Raw genomic sequence first — 25,010 nt, 5'->3', positions numbered from 1 at the left:
ATCTAGTCTAGGCCATGGCAAAACCGTAGGCCATGGTGCTTCCTGACATGTTGATAGACACCCCGATACCCTGCCCAGTCAGTGCCCCTGTGGGTATTACTTACAAGCATTACCAACCAATGTCTCATTCAGGATAATACTGAATCGTCCATCCAGCCAGGATTTTGGATTCTCTGATGCTCTTTTTCTGTGTCTCTCCTAAATGTACATCTCTTTCAAACAGTGCATCCAGCGCTTTGCTGAAGTTATTTCTACACCCGGGTTAATGTTTTTGGCTAGAGTTAAAAGCACTCTCCAGGGCTGTGAAATAGGAGCTACATTACCAGGGACACCTAGCAGACATCAGAATTGCAAAACAATGGCTATCTTGATTAGTGGAACCATTAAAGACCATTCAAAAGAGAGAGTGTCATTAACACCTGCAGAATGGAGAGCTTAGAAGTTCAGGTATGTTATATAAGCCATGATGTCAATTGTCTCTGTTACCGATGCCTGAATAGCAATGCTGCTTCCACTGTCAGGCAGTTGATTTTAAACTCTGGGTGGAACAGGAATAAAAAAGGGTGCAACTGCACTTCTTGATTTCATCTGGATCTGCCCCTGCTTGTGGGTGTGTCTGTACCCATTGTTCCCAACTTTGGTAGATTCAAAGTGTCCCCTCCATAACTATCCTGAATGTGATGGTCCCCTGGTTGAGAATCACTGTTCTAAAGTTTCAACTTACCTATTTTATTATAAGCTTAACACAGGCAGTAATGCCTGTTCCTGAAGCCACTTCCTGCTCTACCTCTGCAGCCCCCTGCTGGAAAGAAATGCCTATAGGGAAGTTTAACTTGCCTGTGGCAGCAGCAAACAGTGGTGTCACCAGTGACGCCTCTGCATCCAGGTTGGGAATGATTTGTCTACACATACCACTCTAATGCAGTGTAGAGCTATCCCCATGAGTACTAAATGAGCCAGTTCATATACCAGAAGCAGTTTTACTTGCATTAGCATGGAATAATTTTCTCTGCCTTCCGGGTATCTTGTGTACTTCAGTTACCACGTGTAGACGTGCTGCGAAACTCCTCAACACAAAATATCTAGGTTCCTATCTTTAAGTGCCATAGCCATAAAGAAATGCCTAACTACAGTTCAGCAATGCATAGTTACTACTGTTTCCAGTAATCTGTTAGGGAACTTTTATTGTGAAGAGGATTAGACATGAATCACTATTAATCTTATGTGTGCTGTTCGCAGCAGTTTGGAAAAAAGGCAAGAAGAAAAACCTCTTCAAAATCACTACTAAATTCAAGTAAACTGGGATACCTGATTACTTCAGGCTGTCATCTAGGGTGGCCACCCATCTCTAATTTGGCAGGATAATCCCAAAATGGGAACCTTAAATCCCAGTCCTGGGTTGCAAAACTCTGGGAAAGCATTTTTCTCGGATTCACAGTGTCATGCAGGGGTCTGGGTTTTCCATTTGTCGTGGAAAACCACAGGAAATGCTGGGTTTCCCCTTGCAGTCTGGCAGTGTTCCAGCTTGCACGAGTGGGGTGTGGGGCAGCGGGAGAGGCAGGCATGTGTCCCACCTTACCATTTTGAAAAGGTGGCCACCCTACTGCCATCTGACTTTTCTGGCTCATCACAAATGCTGTTCCTTTAAGAGAAAACACTTCTCTTCTGACATGATTCTCTTTTCTTTGAAAATTGCTTCATATTTCCTCTTGCTGTTGCTTTTACTTTCCAGCTCAGCAAGAAAAAAAACACCTTTATTAGTTTGGAACAAAAAGATAATTCTTTAAAAGCCTTAAGGAAAGGCTATGATCAAATCCTGAGGCCATTTTATAGCCAAAATTAGCTGTGTAAGGCGATCGATGGAAAGTTTATATTTCAAACACGTAACTTGACAAAACAACTGACTTGGCAAAGCTGACTATAAGATTTGATGGGCTGGCACACCCTCAAGATCATACAACTTCCCCAAGGGAACATGTGGGTAAGTGAGCTTTTACTGCTTGACTGCCTTTTATGTAACTGAACTCTAATAGACACTGCTTTTTTGATAGATCAATTATTTATACAAAGACTAAATAATACTTTCTTTTATTCTCTATGTAAATAATTTATTACATGTGCAATAAAATACATTTAAGAAAATATCCACAGCAAAGGAAGCAAATATATATCCCAAGGGCTCCCAAGGGAGGTGGTGCTCTCCCCTACCCTGGGGGTCTTCAAGAGGAGGTTAGATAGGCATCTAGCTGGGGTCATCTAGACCCAGCACCCTTTCCTACCTATGCAGGGGGTCGAACTCGATGATCTGTTGAGGTCCCACCCGACCCTAACATCTATGAATCTACGAATCTATATCCTACTGAATGTGGACCTGCTCTGATTTTGGCTAGCTCGTTTCTCGTATCATCTGCCACAAAGCAGATACTGGAGCAAGTACAGTCTACGTAAGGCATGGGCACAGGACCAACAGTGTTACAGGGCTGCCCCTTCCTTGCGGAAAAGTTAAGATCCATCTCAGGGACTGGGTATTTCTATGCCTTCACATCCTGTATAGGTCACTCAGCTTCATTCATCTGTTTTGCTATGGCAACAACAACAACGGGGAGAATCATGGCTCTCACCCCATCCTAATTAATAAACTAGGCGACTGTGGCATAGATGCCTACACAGTCAGATGGATTGCAGATTGGCTGAAGGGTCACACTCAGAGGGGCTAGCAGGGAGAGAGAGATTGCAGAAGGATCTGGATAGGTTACAGGGGTGGGCAAACAGGAACAGGATGTGTTTCAATACGGACAAGTGCAGGGTGCTGCACTTGGGTAGTAGGAACCAGCAGCACACTTATACGATGGGGAGCTCCCTACTTGAGAGCACGGAGGTGGAAAGGGATCTTGGTGTCATTATTGACTCCAAGATGAACATGGGCCGACAATGCGAGGTCATGGTTGGCAGGGCTAACCGGACCTTGTCGTGCATCCACAGGTGCATCTCGAGTAGAGCCAGGGAGGTGATCCTCCCCCTCTATGCGACGCTGGTCAGGCCGCAGCTGGAGTATTGTGTCCAGTTCTGTGCGCCCCATTTCAGGAGGGATGTGGACAACATGGAGAGGGTCCAGAGGAGGGCCACCCGCATGATCCGGGGACAACAGGGCAGACCCTACAGTGAGAGACTGCGGGACCTGAACCTATTCAGCCTCCACAAGAGAAGGCTGAGGGGGGACCTGGTGACCGTCTATAAACTCATAGGGGGAACCAGAAGGGTTTGGGGGAGACGCAGTTTCCCCTAGCCCCCGCTGGCATAACAAGGAGTAATGGGCACAAGTTGATGGAGAGGAGGTACAGATTGGACATCCGAAAAAACTACTTCACAGTTAGGGCGGCTAGGAGCTGGAACCAACTTCCAAGGGAGGTGGTGCTGGCCCCTACCCTGGGGGTCTTTAAGAAGAGGCTGGATGCCTACCTGGCTGGACTCATTTGAGTCCTGTTTTTTGTTTTTAGGGTTTTTTGTTGTTCTCCCGCCCTGGCGGGGGGGCGGGCTGGAAGATCTATTAGGTCCCTTCCGACCCTAAAACTATGAAACTATGAAACTATGAAACTATGGCATGGTCATGAGAAAACTATGCAAGAGCAGTAATTGAGTGGATTTACTGGGTTTTGCAAGGGCTTAGAAAAATGCTACAGGAATGATTTAAGCCAGGAAAATATGATTCACAGCAGAGACTTAAGGAAGTCAGTTAAGTAAAATAATCCAAAATAAGAGAAAAAACTGGTGAAGAGCTTTTTGATCAGGGATGCCTCTTCCCTGTCCAAAATGGAGGAAAAATAAAATCCATTAAAGACACCATCCTGGAAATTCAGAAAATGTGAAGTTTTCATATAGGGAAATTATCAGATGGAACAATTTGCCTGGGATAGGCTGGATTTGTTATCATCTGTAGTCTTTAAATAAATAATTTCTCTTTATAAAAATTACGCTATGGTTCACATGCAAATGGTGGGTGTGTAATAGATGGATTCCTCTGTGAGATTCTCTGACTGGAGTTATGCAGAAGGACAGGCTAGCTTATTTTTGAAATCTCCAACTATGCTGGCATTTCCACTTCATCATCACTGTTGTATGCCCTTCCAGAATGTGGGAGCTCACCAAATGTAAATGACTGAAAACCAGGAAATACTAAATTATTTTTCACCCATTTATTCAAAGAATGGAATAAGCAGACAGATACCTATATATCATTTCCAGCCCCAAGAAAGGGAAATTGGGAGGCATTTTGGAGTAAGTATTGAAATTGTGTTTCTCTACTTTCTCCTATTTTTTTGGTTCTAGACTTTAGGTGCAAAAAACTGATGATGCCCAGTTGGTTGGTTTGCTCCCTTTTTCCTCCTCTCTTTTTCCTGCATTGCAAATTTTAAAAACTTTTACTATTTTGTACAAAAATCACAGAATTATTTTTTTCCCTTTGACCCTTTAACTGCCCAATGCTGGATATGGTTTAGGAATCTAGAGTGATTTCACGAGAGTTGAAGTTACAAAGTGGGAAAAGGAAAGGAAAGAGAAAAAGGAAAACTCATTAATCCTTTATTTATTGCTAGCAGGAGTTTGAAGAGCTAAAAGAGGATGAATCAAAGAAAGAGTGAGAAAAATATAATTTAAATTTTTGACATAAAAATAAATGTTTTTAAAATAAAACAATGTTTTCAAGGTCTCTTTTCCTTGCTATAAGATCATGGTTGTTCAAAAACCCTTCCTTTTTTAATACAATAGATCTGTATATTATGTCTTGATTTACCCTATAAATCACTGGGAATGCAATGGAAAAAGCAGAATTTGATACTTATTCTATAATCCTTTCCCCTCCTTTTTTTTGCTGTATGATTGGAATCAATTCCCATTTCAAAAGGTGATAGAGATGCTTGCAACTGAGTGCACCGCTTAGTTGCAATTGATCCAATAGAAGATATTATCCCCTAAAAACCTGCTTCTTGCATATTCCCTAGACCATTAAAGCCACAACAACACAACAATAAAATGTGGAAGCCACATAGTAAAATGTGGAAGGTCTACAGTATTTTTTTATTCACCATATAATTTTTAGTAAAGGAAGGCTGAGGTTTCAGTGGCTGCTTTTGCTTCATAACTTACTCGGTTTACTGCGTACATCCTTTCTGTATTACATGTACTATCTGCTGTCTTCTAGCCATCTTCATCCATACAATGTATGGAATCATTGATTTGTGCTCATGAGACTTAGGTTTTTCCTCTCCCTTTGGGCTTTCAGATTCAAAGTACAATGAAGAAGATGACTTTCTTATTACGCCATATCTCCAGACCAAGCAGCTTGCTTCATGTTTTAATCATTTTCTGTATCACTTTGAAAATTCATCAGGCAAAATCAGGTAGGAAGCCCATTGCTTCAATATGTTTTCTGCTGCTACTCAGAAAGTAAGCTGTTTTATTTAGAAATTGACTGGTTCTAGTCTTTCATAGAAAATTGAACAAAAGCAACCACAAGTTCTAAAACAGATGAATATAAAAAGAAGTGTGTTCCCCAGTCAGCCACATCTATTTGTTCATTTGATCATAGTCCCTCATTATCATAGTCTGTATAAAATATATCATTTTTACCCAGTGTCGCCTCAAAAACTTAGTTGAAGAGAAGGAATAATAAAAATAAATAAAATAAAATAAAATAAAACAAACCAGATAAAAATACCTCTTTCCCTTTGGAAATTCCATCCCAAGCAGGGATGAATAATCAAAATTAAAGATAAAGTTATTAACTATGCCTACAGTTAAGATTACAGGTAGAGTTATCAAGCTTACAAGTAGAATCAAAGATTACAGGTAGAGTTGTTAAGTGTGCCTGACACTTTTTGTTTCCAATCCCCCATAAATTTGTCAGTTTAGATAGGCAGACAAGGTTCCTTGGGTGAATTTGATATCTTTTATTAGACCAACCCAAATAGCTGGAGAATATTTATAGATAGATAGAAATTCGATAGATTAGATAGAAATTTTCCTAGCTTAACATCTGTCTCATGATGACTTTTTGGAAATGTATACTTTCTCTCTGTATTTATATTAGCTCTGTTTTGACATATTTCACAGCCCAGTTTACAGCTGTTGGACCTGATCAGCCAGTCACTGCCATTGTAGGGCAGGAAATTGTGTTACCTTGTCACCTGTCCCCTAATATGAACGCTCAGAACATGGAAGTGAGATGGTTCCGATCCATGTTTGATAACTACGTGCACCTGTATCGCAATGGGAAAGATCAATATACTAACCAGATTCTAGAATATCAGAGAAGGACGGCTCTTCTGAAAGATGACATGGTAAATGGAAATGTTCCCTTGAGAATCCTCAACATCACACGCTCAGATGAAGGGGAATACCACTGTTTTATTCGAGGTGATACTTCTTATGCAGAAACGAAATTGGACCTGGAGGTAGCAGGTCAGTGACTTTTGTCTATATTATCTTTGTATGGTATACAGACCTTTTTTCTTTCCTAATTATGTCAGTTTTCTGTAACTTGTATTTGAATTATTTTACAGTAACACACACTATCTAAATATTAGTCAGCGACTATAATCACACTTTAGAAAATATCTTTCCGATTTTTCCAAATATTAGCACGTACATTCTCAGAATGGCCAAGGGACTTCCTTGCCCAAAAGTAATCCCCAGTGGCCTCAGAAGGGTTCTTTAATTAGAAAGGAAACAACATCTTGATAAACATGTGCGTTAAATGCATACCTTAATTTCTAAGATATGTAACTTAGATGGAATTATGTAAGTCATATAGGCTTCTGATTGTTACCCTCGTTGTTTTAAGCTTGGGTAAAAGTCAAATGTTATGGTTTGCTTGGTACAATCCAGGTAACATTCAGGAGGAAACTGTTAAATGAGGCTGGGCATTTATCTTGTACTGCTTTGACACTGTACATCGGGGGCGGACAATTATTTTGGGCAGAGGGCCATTTACTGAGTTTTGGAAAGCCATTGAGGGCTGAATGACAGGCAGCCCAGGACAGATTAATATTAATTTTCTACATTTTTTAGGGGCCCCGCAGGCCAGATAGAATGGCCTGGCAGGCTGCATCCGGCCCCCAGGCTGCATTTTGCCCACCCCTGCTGTACATGGAGTCAGAGAGATTTATTTATAAACAAAGGACTAGATGGGATTTCCTAGTCCCCTGCTTTTTCAGGGAATACATCATAAAATTCTTATCATTAGTTTATTGAACTTTGTTGTAAATGTGGTTGTTTTGCCCCCACTATTCCAAAAGGAAGGCTGCTCTTGGTTGGTGTTTTGCTTATGAAATTTATTTTCATTTGTAGCCCATATTTGTGATTAGATTATATCAATTTTTTCTTGTATCAACATTACTGTTTAGCTTGTTTCGTTCTTTTGTGTTCCTTGTGTTTTCCTGCCTGCTGTACTTACAGAGAGCAAACCTATCTCTGTTGGCCTTCATTTTGCAAAACTAAATGAGCCAAAATATTCTAGTGTGTTCTTGTACAAGGAACTTTCCATTCCCCTAATTATTTTATTGGCACTCCTCTAATCATCTTCGTGGCATCTCTTCTTGGCATTCATCTTTCTTGAACTAATGACCAGAACTGTACACTGTATTCCTATGATTAGGGGAATGGAAAGTTCCCTGTACAAGAACACACAGAGTGGCGGGATTGGGGGTGAAGTGGGGCCAGTGTCAGACCCAGAGTGGCAGAAGGTGGGGGCGGGGAGTGGGGCTGGACATGGAGCAGCAGGATGGTGGGTAGTGGGCCCAGATGCGGGGGGGGGGGGGGTGCAGGGCTGGACTCAGGGCTCTGTCCCCTCCCACCCACCCCCATCATTCTTGACAGACAATTTGCTAATATAGTTATAGTGACTTTACTAAAATAAGTTTTTTGAAAGAATGGAAATATGGGATACTTCATTGATTTAAATGGTATAATCAATAATACAAAGAGCCATGTAATGCTCTTGGAAGAAGGGAACAAAAAAATATGTTGAAGTAAGCTGTTAGCTTGAACCTTTGAAATGGCTGATGAGATGATGAACTTTCATGTACTCGTTGATTTCCCAGGTTGAATGAGGGGACACAGTGTGATGCAGCTGTGAATGTGTCATTCAATCCTAATAGGACATATGAGTCCATGTATTTCCAATAGAGACAGCAAAGTATTAATAGCATTGTACAGTCCCAATTCCCCCTCTCTGCCCCCGCTCCTCGCCACTCCGGGTCTGGCCCTACCCCACTCCTCACTGCTCTGGGTCTGGACCAGCTCTACATCCCCCTCCCCCCCCAGTCTGAGTCCAGTCTCGCTCCCCAACCCCGGCCACTCCTTGTCTGGCCCCACTCCCCACCCCACACCGCTGCAAGTCCATGGGACTCTACAAAAGTTGATCATGGATTTTACAGAAATATACCTACTTTTCCTCTAGGTTTAGGTTCTGCTCCTCTTATTTCTGTTGAAGATTATCAGGATGGAGGGATCAGAGTTGTTTGTCGATCAGCTGGGTGGTACCCAGTGCCTGAAGTCCTGTGGAGACATGCCAGCGGGCAACAGTTACCATCACTTTCTGAAACAAAATCCCAAAAGGGGGATGGCCTGTTTGAAACAGAAAATTCAATCATTATAAAACATCATTCAAACCAGAACTTGTCTTGTTGCATCAGGAACAACTTCATCAATCAAACGAAGGAATCAGCAGTTTATATATCAGGTCAGTTACCATCCAGAAACAACGTGAAATGCAGAGGAAAGCAAAGCACAACAAAATAAAGCCAGCATTCATGTATATGTTTTTGTAAGCAAGAAGGGAGGATGGGAGGCTGTTATTCCTGTGGGCCAGTGTTCATCCATTTTGATTACTTTCATTGTGACTTTCAGAATTTGAAATTCCATGTAAAAATAACTCTGAATTTTCTAAAGCTCTATCTTAATGAACAGAACAAAGAATGAAAATCTATTTCCCTTTGTGCATCTAAATAACAGTTTTTACCCACATAACTTCCAAAAAACACTCATGCACAGGTAGCAACTCTTCCCCAGCCGATGTGGGCACTTAGGTAGGTACATATAGATTGGGCTTGTTTTGTAGGTCATGTACTGGCTAGATATGTAAGGGGCTATATAGGCATGTCCCTTGTGGATACAGAAAAGCTCCTATGGTACCAGAATGTAGATAGCCAGAAACACATTAGACCTGGAGCAGGGGAAAGGAAGCAGGGGGCCCTATCCTGGAGCTTCATTCCTTGCACTGCCCTTTACCCATTTTATTCAATGACTACTAATTGGAAGTGGTGGGAGGCTGGGGTGGCGCAGATGCTAAGGTGCAAATTGGCAGCCCAGAGGTTGCAAGTTTGAGGCCAAAGCAGAAGCGCTCATGGTGTGGCCCTTCCTGATTCCAATGAATCTGTGAATTCTGCGAAATACCTTGTCACGGGGACATGAAAAAGGAAGGAATTGCAAGTGGCTATGGCTCAGCTCTCCAAGGGGAGCATCAGAGGGCCTGCATAACACCTAACCTATGGTGTAGAAACTGGAGCACAGTATTGGAAAGTGAGGGAGATGCAGGTTTGAACCTTCTGGGTCCATTCCAACAAGCGCATATGTGCAGGGGCATGTGTTTCACATGAGACAAATAGCAGCGGCACATACTTGTGCCGCTGCTATTTGTCCTTGGGCATGCTCCTGCACATGTTGGCCCCAGTAGCCTTACCTGGAGTTCTGGGGGCCTCCTGGGGCAGCAGTGGTGCTGAGCCAGCTGCTTGGAGCCTGGCCCGCAGCCAGAACATGCCTCTGGCTGGCCAGGTTCCCTTTCTGGTGTTGCACACTGGATCCCAGCATCAAAAAAACCTGCTGCACTGCTAATTAGCAGTGGGGAGAACAGGTTCATATGCCCCTGTATGTGTGCAGTTTGCAGTGCCTCATTGCTTTGAGACATCGCAAACCACATGTGCACACTTGTCAAAATGTGCCCTCTGTGGGCAACAGGGGCCTAAAATCCAGGTCCCTGGGTTTCTAGGCTCATACTGTAAGCATTTAGCTTTTGAAGCTAAAATATTGGCAAGTCCTCCTCTCTGCATTATTTTTCCTGAACTCCTGTGCTGACATTGCATATGTGCAGTCTGCTTGTGTAGGTTTATGCAACCAATGTGTAAAGGGGGGCCACAACCAGCCAGATAAGTATTTAGAAAGCTGCCACTTAGACATGAAAAAGGAAACAGAATTCCACTCAACGAAACGCTGATGGACTATTCACTTAACCCACCAGTTCATCATTTGTTGTATGAAATGCAGATTAAGGGCTAGACTTACACTAGTTATATAGGCATTACATCAGACTCAGTTTGAATTTTGGCATCTAAATTTCAGTCCAGATTGGCCATGCTCCAGCAGACAAGAAATGCTTGAAATACCTCCATTTTGGATTGCAAAGTTCCTAGGCACCTCCACAGACAAGGTCGTGCTCCTGCACTTTGTGGCATTGGCCATCTGTCAGCAACATGCCGCTCAGGGGGAACCTCAGCACCAGGCTCCAGCTCCATGCTCAGCTGTGGCAACAGGCCCAGCCACATGTATACCTGCCTCACCAGACCTTCAAGGGCCTGAGTGATCATGGCTGCACTGTGTTGACGCTTTTCCAGTTGTCTGGGACATAACCCATCTCACATTACTTTATCAATATTGTTGACAAGGGCTCTGAGAGCTCTCCTTCCAGTTTCTTCAATACCCTGAGCTAAGTTGGTGTAATGAACACCTCCGATTTGAACTGCAGCATGTTGCAAGGTGGTGGATAATGGTGTGAGTCAATAAAACTTGATGTAGCTGAAGGTGTGGTGTGGCTGGGCCTGTCACCAGGCCTGGGTCCTACCTGTGACTAGGGTTGGGGCTCCTCCTTAGCAGCAAGTGACCAGTCATCCCTCTACTTAGTTTTCCCAAACCAGTCCCACCCTGCTCCCTTATCCAGTGCCCAGTCACTCAGCCATCATGAAGCCTCCCTCCTAATCTCCTCACCATGTTCCCTGTGCCAGGCTACCTACCTGAGTTGTCCTTAACTAATCTTTAGGTCCTTCTCAAGTCCCCTTTACTCCCCTCTAGTCTCCAGTCTCCTCTCTCACACCCTGGTCCTTACGGCATTTCTACCTAGCCTAGTTCTGTCTTGGCTCTTCATCAGCTGCCTGATTCACATTGGCTGGCTCACACTTCTCCTACCTGCTGCTTGCGGCCCACAGGGACCCTTATATGTGAGCCAGGTGAAGACTGGCTGTAAAGTTGTATAGCAGCAGCAGCTGCTAAATCTTGCTACTCATAGTTTTGGCATAACTAACTTTCTTCAGGGTACTCAGGCCCAGTCAGCTGCTAGACACTCATAGGGGCACAGCAGAACTGCTCTGAGATGTAGGTGGCCTTTGCAGCCATTTTAGACCCCTCTAAAATGTACACTCAGTGGCCACAGATGTTGCAGATGTTGGATAATGCACTTAGGCCTTTGTTGAAAATTCTAAATCGAGATAAATAGAAGAGCAGAAAGAGAGTTATACAACTAAATGGCAGGTAATTTTTAATTACATGTTTAGTAGGTGAAACAGGACCTGGCAGTTTGTGAATAAATGTGGTTAAACTGATGCAACTTGATTTTTGTGGCCTGCCGGTGAATACATTTCAGAATGATTGAATGGTAGTGTAAGAATGATGCTGTAGCTGTGATGGTCCATAAATGATGTGAAAGGCAAAGATTTCTTTCAGTGCTATTTTTCATTGAACCAACTATGTAGCTGGGATAGTTAGACAAGACTGAATGATAGAAGAGAGGAGAGCATCAGTGTAAATAAATCAGTGGACATACTGAGCATGAAGGACATTTCAGACAGTCTTGAACCCTACCCTGATGCAAACATTTAAAAATTATAAGTAGGCAAATTTCTGCATAAATATTTGGCTGAATTTAAATATTTGGGAGAAAAATTGGATTTCAAAATAATATGATATTTTCCCTGGCTTTTAAATGCTGCTGAGCACTGAGAGGCAAATTGTTTCCTGGTGTAAGTCAACTGACATTAGTCTCATTATAGAGGCAGAGAACGTGGTCATGACACAAAGAGCACTGAATCAAACCCGACCTGTTTACTCGTTGATAAATCCATGTCAAAAGTCTGTTGGTTGAAGTCATTTTTAAAATCAATTTCTGGAGATTTGTCCAGTGCTGAGGGGGTCCTACTGACACCCTCCTCACAGACTAATCCTGCTGAGGACTATGTACATATATCTATGGAATAAACACATTTAATATTTCTCATTGTTGCAAATGAATGCGAGTCTGTGCCATTTTGCTTTTCAGATCCCTTTTTCCCCAGGGTGAATCCCTGGATGGTGGTGTTATGTGGAAGCCTTGTGGTTTTGTTTGGTTTCTTGGCCCTGGCAGTTTGTCTCTTCAGAACGAGAGGTAAATATCAAGGGGAGGGAAATATTTTATTTGACAAGAGCTGTCTCATCTACTAAGTCAAAAAAGGGTAAAAATGGGATTTTTCATCAGTCTAAGCATGGGGAACCATGGTGGTGTTCTGCTGCAAAAACAGCCCAGGTAAGGAATTCGATACTAAGGGCAAGCTCACACAGCAAAATGAAGATGTAATTGTAGCATGTGTTAACAGACCTGTGTTAATTTTGTTCAGGTGGCATGGGTGACATTAGCAGTGAAGATGCACTGGGTCTAGCTTTTTCATGTGTTAGCAGGTAGAGTACAAACCCTTCAGGGACCTAGACAAGGAATCTGGTTGCTATCACAAACTCCTTCACATAGGCGACTGATGCCTCCTGAGTCAGGGGGGGCATCTGCCCCCCGCCCCCCCCAGAGGCCAGTCAGTGACCGGGGTGGGGGTTCCCCTGCAGCTGATCATGCCAACCCAGAAGTGCCAGCGGAGCTCCTGGAAGCGCCAGTGGTGCTTCTCCTGGTGCCCCCACTCCCTGGCTTGCAGGGGGGGCACCAGTGCTCCCACCTGCCCCCCCTGCCCATCACCTAAGTGAGGAGCGCTGGCTGACAGGGGGTGCACTGGCACTCTCAAGGGGGCACGTGCACCCCCTACATTTTGCCACTGCTCTTGGCAGCTTGCCTTGTATTTAACTGTTATGCATATCTACTTCTATCCCAGTAGAAGAGAGTGAAACCTCTGTAAATTATTTTAATGTCACACCAGCACAAGAAAGAAACAAGAACACATTTGAAGTTAGTTCACCCTAGCTTTTACAAGAATGGGCAGGTGTGACTGTTAAATGGATCTATTTCTACTCCCAATCTATGTGTGCAGATATTAGTTCCTTTACTGGGGTGGACACTAAGTTGGTTGAGTGTCTTTTTCTCTCAGATGAATAGTAAATCTCTTGCACAGATGTTGAATCCTCACAAAGATGCTTGTGTGCTTTGCTTTATTTGGTGGGGAATTATTTGTTCTTTACATTAACTAAAACCTGAAACTTCTTATCTTTGCATTAAGGGCATGAAACTATCAAGTTGTGTTAATTATGCAAAAACTTTTGCATGCCTCATGTGCATCTCTTCAAAACACAGGTGCCTTTCATCCATGAGAATTCACTCCTTTAACCATAATAAACAATTGCACTTCCTAATACTAATCACTACTCTTTTCAATTTGTTTAGGGAAACTTAATGAAGAGATTGGTAAGTGTCATTATCTTTCTTTCAACCAATAATATTTTTGTTCAGTGGGAGAGTCCTTTAATGCGTTTCATTTTATTTATAGGATTTTTAAAATTGAGTAAAAAATGAGTTGAGAATGAAACTTTCACATTGAGTCTTGATATGAAAAAATGTAAAAGCAATAAATAAAGCTTTTGTGTATAAATTGTCTTGCACCAGAGCCTTACTGTATTGACTTTAATCTAGTACCGATAAACTAATGAAATGTAGACATATAATATGTAAGAGAAAGAGAGAATGACACCTTCCCTTGTTTCAGTTAGTAATATGAACCTATCAGATTTCTTTAGTAATATAATGTCTGTTGACAGCTCCTTGTGCCATTGGTGAATTTCATCTGTAAAGAAGCTGATCTTTTAATTGTGTAGCCAAGGGAAACAGCAACAACAATAATAACAGTAGTAGTAATAATAATACCCCTCTTAATCATAGTTCATATTTTTGCTGTTTTATTTTTAAGACAAGATACAGGTATTGCTCCGTTTTCCCCTTCTGCTGCAGTGCACTTGCAGTGCCTGCCACTTTAAGGGCTGAGTCAAGCAGCCAGCAGGGGCTTAACTGCGGCACACATTTTAAAACACTGGCTGTCTATATAAACATAGTAGTTTGCTGCGGGCAACCAGGCAGAAACATTGCCTGGCTGAAAGGCTGTATAATACATCTTGGAGGTAAGGATAGGAGCTTATGGGGACGGTTTGGAGACTCCTGGTCCTGGGCATGACCTAAATCTGCACCATGCCAGGGATGGGTGGCCTGGTGGGGCTCCTGGTGATGCAGGAAATGCCCGGCCAGTTACCACCACGGTGATAGGTGGGTTGGGATGCCTTAACCCCTAGCCCCCACAACACTGTGGGTACAAGGGGCCAGGCATGGCTATGGCCACCTGAGCCCAAAGATGGTGTAAGACCCAGGCTGGGCCAGGCAGAGCTGTGACCACCTGAACCTCCACCGGGGAGGGATACCCCAGAGTCCCAAAGGAAGGGATAGTTGTGTAACCCCAGAGACGGGGTGGTAGTGAGGGCCCAGAAGAGGGTTGAGCAGGGCTGAGGGTCAGCCTTAAGGGCAGCCCAAGGGGGTGTGCAGAGTAGGGCCGTGGGACAGCCTGAAGGGTAGCACATGGGCCAACCCCCGGGAGAGCTAGTTGAGGGAAGTGTAGATTCCCAGTGATGGAGGACAGAGACCTGGGAGCCCAGTAAGTGGGGCCGAGGGACCAGTGTATGTTTTTGTATGTTTATGTAAAGCTGCCCCAGGAGGGGCCAGGGCGAGCCTGGCCCAGGTCAGGACCTTGGCTGGCCACTACCCAGGTGAGGGTCGCAGGAGAGGCCCAAGAGACTGTATGTCTGCTACCCAAGGCATGATATGCATAAAGTCTATGGCCTTTGGGAGCTGCTTCAAGAGGGAACAGGGTGGAACAAGTTCTTGATGCAAGAAAGAGACCCTGTGAGAGCAGGTGGAGTGCTATAGGCCCCAGTGAGAGGAGGGCAGTGTGAATGTGCCTATGAAAGAGGCCTGACAGTGAGTGCTAAGCTTGGCCCGGCTGTAGGCTGGGAGCACAATGTCACCATGGATGCCATCTGTGAGGCATGTGCTGTGGTGTAGGGGAGGTTTGGAACCACAGATAGTGCCCTTTGACATCGGGCCATGTAATGGACAGTCTTCTGCATTTACCACCCATTTATGGGAACAGCAAAGTCGTGGCAGGAGAGGCAGGGTGCACTGCCCCATAGAGACAGGTGGGTGGGCCGGCATGAGACCTGGCCCCGAGCTTGCCCCCTGTCATACCTTCCTTTTTCATTTTGCTTGCATTTGTCTCCTTCTGAAAGGGGCTGCTTACAATTTTTATTTTTTTAAACAGAGGGATTTGTTTTATGGGAAAAAAACTGTAAGTGTCTGATCTTGCACCCCTAATGTCCCTTGCCACTGATTGCAATGAATGTGAGATCATAAGTCTTATCATTTAAGAAGTAATGTTGGTAATTTTATAACTTCAAGTTACACATTTTGCATGCCAAAAACTTCCAACAGAACTAGTGATTATATAGGAGACTTAATGGAAGATGATTGGGTTCTAATTCTATTGAGAATTCAACAATGAGAATTGTAAATCCTTGAAAATAGGGAGATTTAGAATAATAGAAAATTAGGGTTGGAAGGGACCTTAAGAGGTCATCTAGTCCAGCCCAACTATATTGTCCCAGCCAAGACTTTGTCTACCTGGGGCTTAAAAACCTCTAAGGATGGAGATTCTATAACCTCTCTGGGTAACCTGTTCCAGTGTTTCACCACCCTCCTAGTGAGAGATTTTTCCTGATATCTAATAGGGCTGTGCAAAGCTTCAGGTGCTGATTTGATTCAGAGGGGATTCGGCCTGATTTGGTGGCTGAATCTCTAAATCTGAATCAAATCAAGAGACCAATTAAAAGGTCCAAATCAATTCCAAGCTCTCCAAATTGATTTGGAAAACATTCTGAGAGCTTCAGTGATTTGGGCAGTCCCTGCTTGCTGCAGGGTAAGTAGGGGGCGGGGAAGGGGGAGCTGGAGGAGGGGGGAGCTGGCCCCAGCTCCCAGCTCTTTTAAAAAAAAGCCTCCACTCACTGGCTACTGCCAGGTTGGGTAGGGGGTGATCCCTGCTGCCCCCCCTAACCCCGCCCACTCTCCCAGCCACCCCCATAGCTTCCCTGCCCAACTCAGCTCCCAACCCTTAAAAAAAAAAGCCCTGACTCACCAGTTGCTCGGGGCTTCTGGGGGCTTGTGGCAGAGCCCCACATGCAGTGCGGGGCAGTGGGGGGCAGTGGGGGGCAGTGGAGATCCCCACCCCCAGCCTGGCAGAAGCCAGTGAGGGGGGGTTTTTATTTATTTATTTTTTTAAGAGCCAGGAGCTGGGAGAGTGGGCGGGGCAGCCATTGGAGGTGGGGGTGGTGAGGCCGATTTGGAGATTTGGCCAAATCTCCAAATCAGATTTGGCCGAATCGCTTCAGGACAGTGATTCTAATCGCTGAATCGAATCACTGTCCCCCGAATTGGCTGAATCTGAAGCAAATATTAGCCGCTTCACACAGGCCGAATATTTAACCTAAATTTCCCTTGCTGCAACTTGAGGCCATTGCTCCTTGTTCTGCCATCTGTCACCACTGACACGAGTTTAGCTCCATTCTCTTTATAACCACCTTTCAGGTAGTTGAATGTTGCTATTAAATCCTTCCTCAATCTTTTCTTCTCTAGACTGAACAAGCCCAGTGTCTCCTCGTAAGTCATGTTCCCCATCCCTCTAATCATTTTTGTTGCCCTCTGATGGACTCGCCCCAATTTGTTCATATCCATTCTGTAGTGGAGGGCCCAAAGCTGGACATGATGGGCTCCTATACACATGCAAGGAGCCTGCTCTGACGCACTGGAAATCCAGCGCATCAGAGCAGACTCAGTTGAGTCTGGTGGAACGCAGAAATTAATGTGCTCCAGCAGACTCTAGCATCATGTCTATCAGCGTCCCTGTGCTGAAAAATGGCAGTGGGGCATTTTGAACTAAAACTTGTTAACTAAGCTTTATCCATTTATCCAACCTGTACTTCCTTGGCTCATTGCTTGTGAGAATATTGCAGGATACCATACCAAAAGCCTTGCTAAAGTCAAGATATGTCGTCACATCCACTGATCTGCCTGCTTCTACAGAGCTAGTCATCTCATTATAGAAGGCAAGCAAGTTGGTCAGGCATGACTTGCCCTTGGCAAAGTCATTTAGGATAGGAATATCCATAATAAAAACAGTCCTTTGAGTCAAATTGCTTGAGGACCTGCTCCATGATTTTTTCCAGGGACTGAGGTGAGGCTAACTAATCTGTAGTTCCCTAGAACCTCCTCCTTCCCTTTCTTAAATATGGCCAATATATTTGCCCTTTTTCAGTCACCCAGGACTTTTCCCAATTGCCATGAGTTTTCAAAAATAATGGCCAGCAACTCTGCAATTGCATTGGCCAAATTCCTCAGCACTCTTGGATGCATCGTGTCTGGGCCTATGGACTTTTACACATCTAGCTTTTCTAAATAGTCCCTAACCTGTTCTTTTGTCACTGTTGGTGGCTCACCTTCTCCCCAAACTTTGCTGCCAGGTACAGTAGTCTGGGAGCTACTCCTGCCTGTAAAGACTGAGGTAAAAAAGGCACTGAGTACTTAAACCTTTTCTGCATCACTAGGTTCCCTCCCCCATTCAGTAGGGGACCCACACTTTCCCTGATTTTCCTCTTGTTGCTGACATACTTGTAGAAACCCTTCTTGGTATCCTTCACATCCTTTGCTAATGGCAACAAAATTTATTTTGTCACTTAACTGTAATGAACTCACATGGTTAGCCAAACATGAATGAAATGCTTATCATTTACCTTGCTAGGAATATCCATAATAAAAACAGTCCTTTGAGTCAGCATCAAATTAAAATGTTCCAAACTGACTTCTATTTTTTTTTCTATTTACATAATTATTTTAGGAACACATCTCCAGAAAATCTGTAAGTATTTTTCTAATTGGGCCTCTTTCATGAAGTTAACTGTGCTTAATTCTGCTATTTTTATAGCTATTTTTATTTCTATTAAAGGGCCACAAAATATCAGCATAAATTTCCTTATGATAATGATGTGTATACTGAGACTGTAAATGGATGATGCATCTGGGACAAAGCATTTTGTCTTGGGATCCTACAGACACATACCTCCACTGTCTTACTTTAAATCCCTTTGAAGTATGTAGCATAAAATGTACTGATGTGTTTTCCTGGGATATGGCTATATGAATCCATAGGATTATTTTGGGTCATTTTAGAGATGTACTGGCCAGGAAGTATACTCTTGCTGGTCACCGACTGAGAAGCAAAAATGCAAGTAGGAAGGGTGATGTGTATAAATGACTGTTAAGCCTGTTTTGATGCGAGTCAAACCCTGGGACAATTAGGCCCACCTGGTAGTTAGATAGATAGCTTTTATTTAACAAGCAATGCAAGGGAGCACATTAATAGAGTCCAACAACCAGAAAAAGGGAGGGCAATAGAGTTCTGGCTGTGTTATCAGAGTGGTCAGTGGCATCAGTCAGGGAGGAAGGGGGAAATGCAGAGTGAGGAAGTGTGGGATGCCTGGAGGACTGATGAGGCCTGCGCCCATTGAATATTTTGTTGTGCCCACATAACACTGCACTAGTTCAAAATGTACTGATTCAAACAGTACTTGATTTTCCAGGTACACTTTTGAACCATTCAAGGAGGTACCGAACTGGATTAACAGGCATATATGGGCATCTATACACATGCTCCAGTGGGACGGGGGAGAGGCGGTTTAATTAGAGTGGCTACAAGAGCCACTTTAATTAAAGGGCCTAGAGTGTTTTGCATATCAGCGTCCCTGTGCTTCAAAATAGCACCCCACCATCATTTTGAAGCATGGGGATGCTGATACATGAGACAGAGAATGACTGGAGCATGGTAATTGCCATGCTTCAGCAGATTCGATTAATCAAGTCTTCTCCGATGTGCTGTAAGTGCAGCACATTGGAGCAGCCTCCACATTTGTGTATATGTACCCTGTATCTTCAGGTTTAAAGCACATTTAAACCATTCTAAGTGTTATGTGTGTCCATGCCCCTACCTATATGTTTTTCTTTTTGTTTGCATGTTACTCAGATGAGCTTCAACGAGAAATTGGTGAGTTTTTCTCTTTTTGTAATGTTGTATTTTCTATGCTCTTAAATTTCTACATCTTACTGTTATCTTGCTGCCCATCAGTGTGCTATCAGAACACACTGCACATAACGTCTAGGAGACTTCATGGAGAATTTAGCTCTTCCCCCTCTGAGCAAAACCTCTGCTTGTGGTTCTTGCTGATCAGAAGGCATCAGCACTTTGAGTTTAATCCTCACTGGGATGAGGGTGGCATTTTGTTCCCTTTTTTTTCATAAGTGTTTAGTCCTACTCATCTACATGGCAATTTTGTTCCTCTATTCCTGGTCTCATAAGCCTGTATGTGTATATGAATGCGTACATATAGATGATGAAAACTGGACACTTAAATGACCAGGAAAGTGGTTTTTATGCCAGCGTCTACACATGCATGCATTACAGCACAGTAACACTGTGTGTGGACTGATTTGGGACTAAAGTTATTCCCAAGTCAGTCTATACAAACAGGATTACTGCCCAGTAAGGTGTCTACATGTGCCTTACTGTGCAGTAACTGCTCGGGCATAATTTTGCTACCTGCATCAAGCAAGTAGCAAATTTATGCCCAAGTTGGCATAAGTTGGCATTGTTACTGCACAGCACGGGTGCACACATATAGACACATGCCCATACTGCTCAGTAATTTTTGATTACTGTGCAGTAGCCTATGTTACTGTGCATGTGTAGATGCACCCAGTTAGTACTTCAACACATTGCCCCATTTCTGTACAGCATCACTCTGGTCTTGCCTAAATTCAGTTTAGCAGCTGCTTTTCATTTAAAAGTCCCTTTACTATTGCATTTGCTGGGAAATGTTTTCATCCCTGCTTTTCTGTTTGCTTTCAGAATGGAGAAAAAGTACAATCCACCCAGGTAATGAGACATCTGACTGAATCAACATTAAAAGCTCTCTTTTTCCTGAGATTTCCACTTTACTTTTCTTATATGCTCAAACTGTAAGACAGACTAAGAGTTTGGGTCATGAATATGTCTTTACTAAGGTGAAAAGACTTATGAGCTCTTTGGCCAGATTATTTATTTTGGGGAGTAGTGTGTTTCCGTCTCACTGGGGGGGCCATAGAATGATAGTAAAGTGGTTGAAGGATCTGGAGAATCTGGGAGGGAGAAGTAGAAAAACACTCAGAAGGGGTCTAGTTAATGGCTTGGCTGCTCAGCAGTATTTTCAGAAGCTTTCCTGTGATCCCATGTGGCCAAACACCAGCTGCTGATCAGAAGGAGGAAGGTCACACAGTCATTTCACTGAAATACCCTGCAGATAGCTCATCAACTATGTAAACCCAAACATGGGGCAGAATCAGAGCTACATGGAGGGATGGAGAGCCAGAAAAGTGTCTTGGTGGGGTGTGGGCAACCAAGTCTGGGGCCACTCAGAGATTGAGGTGCTAGTGAGGGTCAGGAGGGGTGAACAGAATCTGGGGACAAGCCAGGAGGTCAGTCTGAGAGTGGGATCTAGGACTGAGTCAGAAAGCAAGGAGATCAGGCAGAGAGTGGGGTCAGAGAGGAAACCAAGTTGAGAAGCAAGGAGATCAGGGAGAGAGCGGAGTCAGAGCACAGACCAGAGGGAACAGCAAAAGAGATCCAGTAAAATCCTGTTGTCCAGATATTTCCTGTTCCTATGCAGCGGTTTATATGGGGGAAATGAAAGGTCAGCTGACCCTGACTGGGCATTTGGGTGACAGGGAGTGGGTAGAGGGTTAGGATCTGCTAGAGGTTTCAGACAAATCTTGCCCTGTCTGGGTGGTCGGTGTGGAACAGTAGACCTGGAAGAGTGGCTGTGTTGACCAGGCTGAGGCCATAGGCTGAAGGCCATGGCCTGAAAGAAGGACATGGGAAGAGTGTGGTCTGTGGAATTTCTTGTTGAAGAATGCTTAGGAAGAAGGAGGAGAGGGAGGACATAAGCAGGAGCACCGAAGGAATGCCTGCCTCTCTGAACAAGTTGACAGCATCTATTTAGCTTTAAAAAGACTTTTGACAATGTCTTTTCCCAGAAGTTCTACAAGAATCTCTCTCTTATTTGGGTGCCTATTACATGTGCTCTGGGGTGATTTAAAAAAAGAATCTATAGTGTAAAAATATTCGGACTTGTGCTTTTTTGCAAGTTCTTTGAAACAGAAGAATTGTTCTATTATTTTTCTGTAGTCAAAAAATGAGGGAAAGCTCAGAACTGGCATTTTCTGAGGAATACTTTAAGTCTAATGGGAGGTGCCTTGAGCTGAAACAAGCTAAGAACCACTGGTGTAATATCTGCTGTTTGTGAGGTTTGGGCCAACTAACAAGTGAGTTTGGGGCTGATCATTTTTAGGACTTTGGACTCCACAGTGTGTCCACAAGTGGTGTACGCACATGGCATAACATATATATGAGGCTATGGTGTAGCCGACTCCATATGTCTCAGCTATATATGTGTCATTATAGCTGCTCATTGCTGAGAAATGTAAGTGCCAAAATGCTACATAGTTGATCAAAACCCCATGCCACTTAGATGCCTAAAAAAAAAAGAATTTCTCCCCACCCCATACATTTGCCTCTCAGCTGTTGTCTTTCGCTTTCAGTCTGTCATTTATTGCATCTCTCCAAATGTGTACCCAGTGGTGACATGTAGGGGGTGCATGGGGGTGCATGTGCGCTCCCTGAGAGTGCTGGTGCACCCCCTGACCAGCCATGCTCACTGTGGTGCTCCTGGAAGGGGCTGCAGTGATCGGTCATCTTGCGATCAGCCGCGGTGGGGGGGAAGCCCGTGATTGGCCATGGCAGGGGGACCCCCCTTGGTTGCTGACTCATTGCTGGGGGGCATATGCCCCCCTGGCTAAGGTGGCACTAGTCACCCATGCGTGTACCCATTCTGTTTCCTTTTTCCACCATGAAACTCTTGGCATTTTGTGTGCATGTTGTCTTACTCTCCTTTATCACATTGTTAGGTATTCTTTTCTGTTGTGCCTCAGACATCTGGGAAACTGGACTTGCTTTTTAGCACCAAAATCTGGGCCATCATAAATCTTTGTGCCATGTAGGCTATTTCTTCACTGAGTTTCCAGCACCTCTGTGTTGTGGCTTTCTTGGTGTGGGAGTACCGCTAAGCGACTGGGTTCACTAGAACCTGGAAGGGGGGAGGTGGAATACAATGAGATTTTAAGATGGGGGCAAGAAACTGTGAGGGGAGATGAGATGCATGATGGAGACAACATGACTACACTCTTCTGGGGCTCCACTATAACCTCCGGGTCTCTAAGCCCCTCTTCAAGGACAGGTGGGTGCAGGAATGAAACTGGGAGGAATGATTCTGGGTCCCAGCCCTTGCCCAGCTGATCATTACATTTTGTTACTGACCCACCTCTATCCACAGGGGATGCATTAACTTTGTCTGTAGGAGGGAGACTTCCTGATTCACCCTTCAGCTGGGGCTGATTCTGTCTCTGAATTGATCAAATGCTCCCCCAGGGATAAGCCCTGGCCCTGATGCACTGCTTTTCTCTCCCTCTACAGAAAATCTGACTGTGGATCGTGACACTGCAAATTCATTTCTCATCGTGTCTGAGGACAGGAAAAATGTGAGACGGGCAGACACGCGGCAGAATGTGCCTGACAATCCTGAGAGATTTGATTCGTGGTCCTGTGCACTGGGCTGCGAGGTCTTCACCTCAGGAAGACACTACTGGGAGGTGGAGGTGGTTGAGGGACGATTCTGGGCAGCGGGCATTGCCAGGCAGTCTGTGAGGAGGAACACATTGACCGGCCCTAACACTGAGGAGGGGATCTGGGCTGTGGAGCAATGTGGAGGTCGATGCCAGGCTCTCACTGCCCCTCGTCCCACACCCCTGTCCCTGAACCAGGTTCCCAAGAGGATGCGGGTGTTTTTAGACATTGAGGGGGGGTGGGTGGCATTTTTCGATGCTGATACTGAGGACCCAATCTTCACCTTCCCACCAGTCTCATTCACTGGGGAAGGATTCCGCCCCTGGCTCTGGTTGGGGGTAGCTGGATCCCAGCTCCAGCTGTGCCACTGAGACAAATGGGGAATGGACCAGAGAAGACCTCTAAATCAGGCACTCTCAGTCATGCTCAGCTCTCTCTTGAAGACTTTTAACCATGTAGTCTCGGTGACCCTAGAAGATCAGTTCTGGGTTTCTGCAGTGTCACACCATACAGAACAGGAAGAGACGGAGATGGAGAAGCCAACCCCGTAGCCCACCTGTTATACCCTTCTTGGCTTCGGTGGACTCTGGCAGCCCGTAGGATCAGACAGAAATGATGGGGAACCAGAGAGGATGGGGTGAATAACAGTGAAGTTGAAAGCCGAAGGCTGGGGGGCCATGAAATTTGTAAATGCACTTGAATCTGACAGTGACATGTATTGCATAGTTCACCTATTTAAACTCCTAGAACAAGACATGTGAAACTATACATGTGATTATTTTTAAATGTTGACCCTTTTTCTTGTTATTAAACAATCAATCTTTTCAGATGATTGGATTTCCTTGCATTCATGGTAAATAAAATTATTTTTGATCAATAGAAAAGATTTTTTTTTGGTTTTGTGGTCTTTAGCTCTTTCACTTTTTGTGATTTTTTTTTTTTTTGGGTCGGGAGAAGGGAGATGGAAGAAGCAGGTACCTTCAAATAATTTGGTTTCTCACTGCGCAGAACAGGTTGTATCACTGGGAAAATGTCATATGGCAAACTGATAGGCTTGCAGGCATTGCTGTGTAGAAAGAAAGCCAAATATCACTGGACAGTTGGCAGCTTGCCCTTCCTGATATTTTACAAACCCAAAGCTGGAAAATTTTAAATAATGTGCAAATAATCTTCTTCCAGGACTGCTACAACAAGGTGTGTTAATATGTGTGGTCAGAGTCTTCGATGTGTAAGAATTTAGGATGCAACTCTTCTTATAAAGAGCTAAAGTTAACTGTGCACTATACGCATTGAAAAAGGCATGAAAGTCGATTGTGCATTGATACATTCTCCTTTTTTTTTGGGAAATCAAATATTTTCTGATGTTCCCTGTCTTGTAGAGCAGCTGAACAAAAGCATGGGTAATGGTCAGCTCATCCTAGGTTTCCAGGTAAGCTGTGCTACAGTAAAGATTTCCAAGTTAACAGGTACCTATTGACATGTTGGGAGGCTGCTCTGCCTGCTGTAATTACAGATCATTGGAGAAGACTCAGTGCTAATTACCGGATTCCAGCCAGCCTCCACGTCTCATGTATTGGTGTCCCTGTACTTCAAAATGGCAGCAGAGCACTTTAAAGCTCATTTGACGAACTTTAGTTAAAATACCCCTGCCACTATTTTGAGGCACGGGGATGATGATACCTGAGATTATGAGGGTGCATTAATTAGAGCAGCTCTTGGAGCCACTCTAATTAAATTGCCCCACTCCCTCAGCCTCAGAGCACAAGTCAAAATGCCCCCCCCCCCCCCCAATGTCCAGAGACTGATGCAAGTAAAGAAAACAATGTTGACAAGTGCAAAGTAATGCATATAGGGAAAAATACCTTTAACTACATATACACAAGAATGAGCACTGAACTATCAGTTATGACTCAGAAAAGAGTT

General features: G+C 44.1%; 1 protein-coding gene across 1 annotated transcript; it reads left to right on the top strand.

Moving 5' to 3' along the window:
- Positions 1–1,606: 1,606 nt before the first annotated feature.
- On the top strand, positions 1,607–23,934 carry LOC102372362 (butyrophilin subfamily 1 member A1-like). The gene is made up of 10 exons (XM_014526840.2): positions 1,607–1,981; positions 5,279–5,396; positions 6,109–6,456; positions 8,456–8,737; positions 12,359–12,463; positions 13,676–13,696; positions 18,216–18,236; positions 19,398–19,418; positions 20,280–20,306; positions 22,938–23,934. The coding sequence occupies exons 1-10, from the start codon at positions 1,931–1,933 to the stop codon at positions 23,456–23,458; spliced, it is 1,515 nt and encodes a 504-aa protein (XP_014382326.1). The 5' UTR covers positions 1,607–1,930; the 3' UTR covers positions 23,459–23,934.
- The last annotated feature ends 1,076 nt before the right edge of the window (positions 23,935–25,010 follow it).

The sequence above is a fragment of the Alligator sinensis genome, unplaced genomic scaffold, assembly GCF_000455745.1.
Source record: "Alligator sinensis unplaced genomic scaffold, ASM45574v1 scaffold779_1, whole genome shotgun sequence".
Lineage (NCBI taxonomy): Eukaryota > Metazoa > Chordata > Crocodylia > Alligatoridae > Alligator > Alligator sinensis.
The sequence above is the reverse complement of the archived record's forward strand: the minus strand, read 5'-3'. Positions and strand labels throughout refer to the sequence as shown.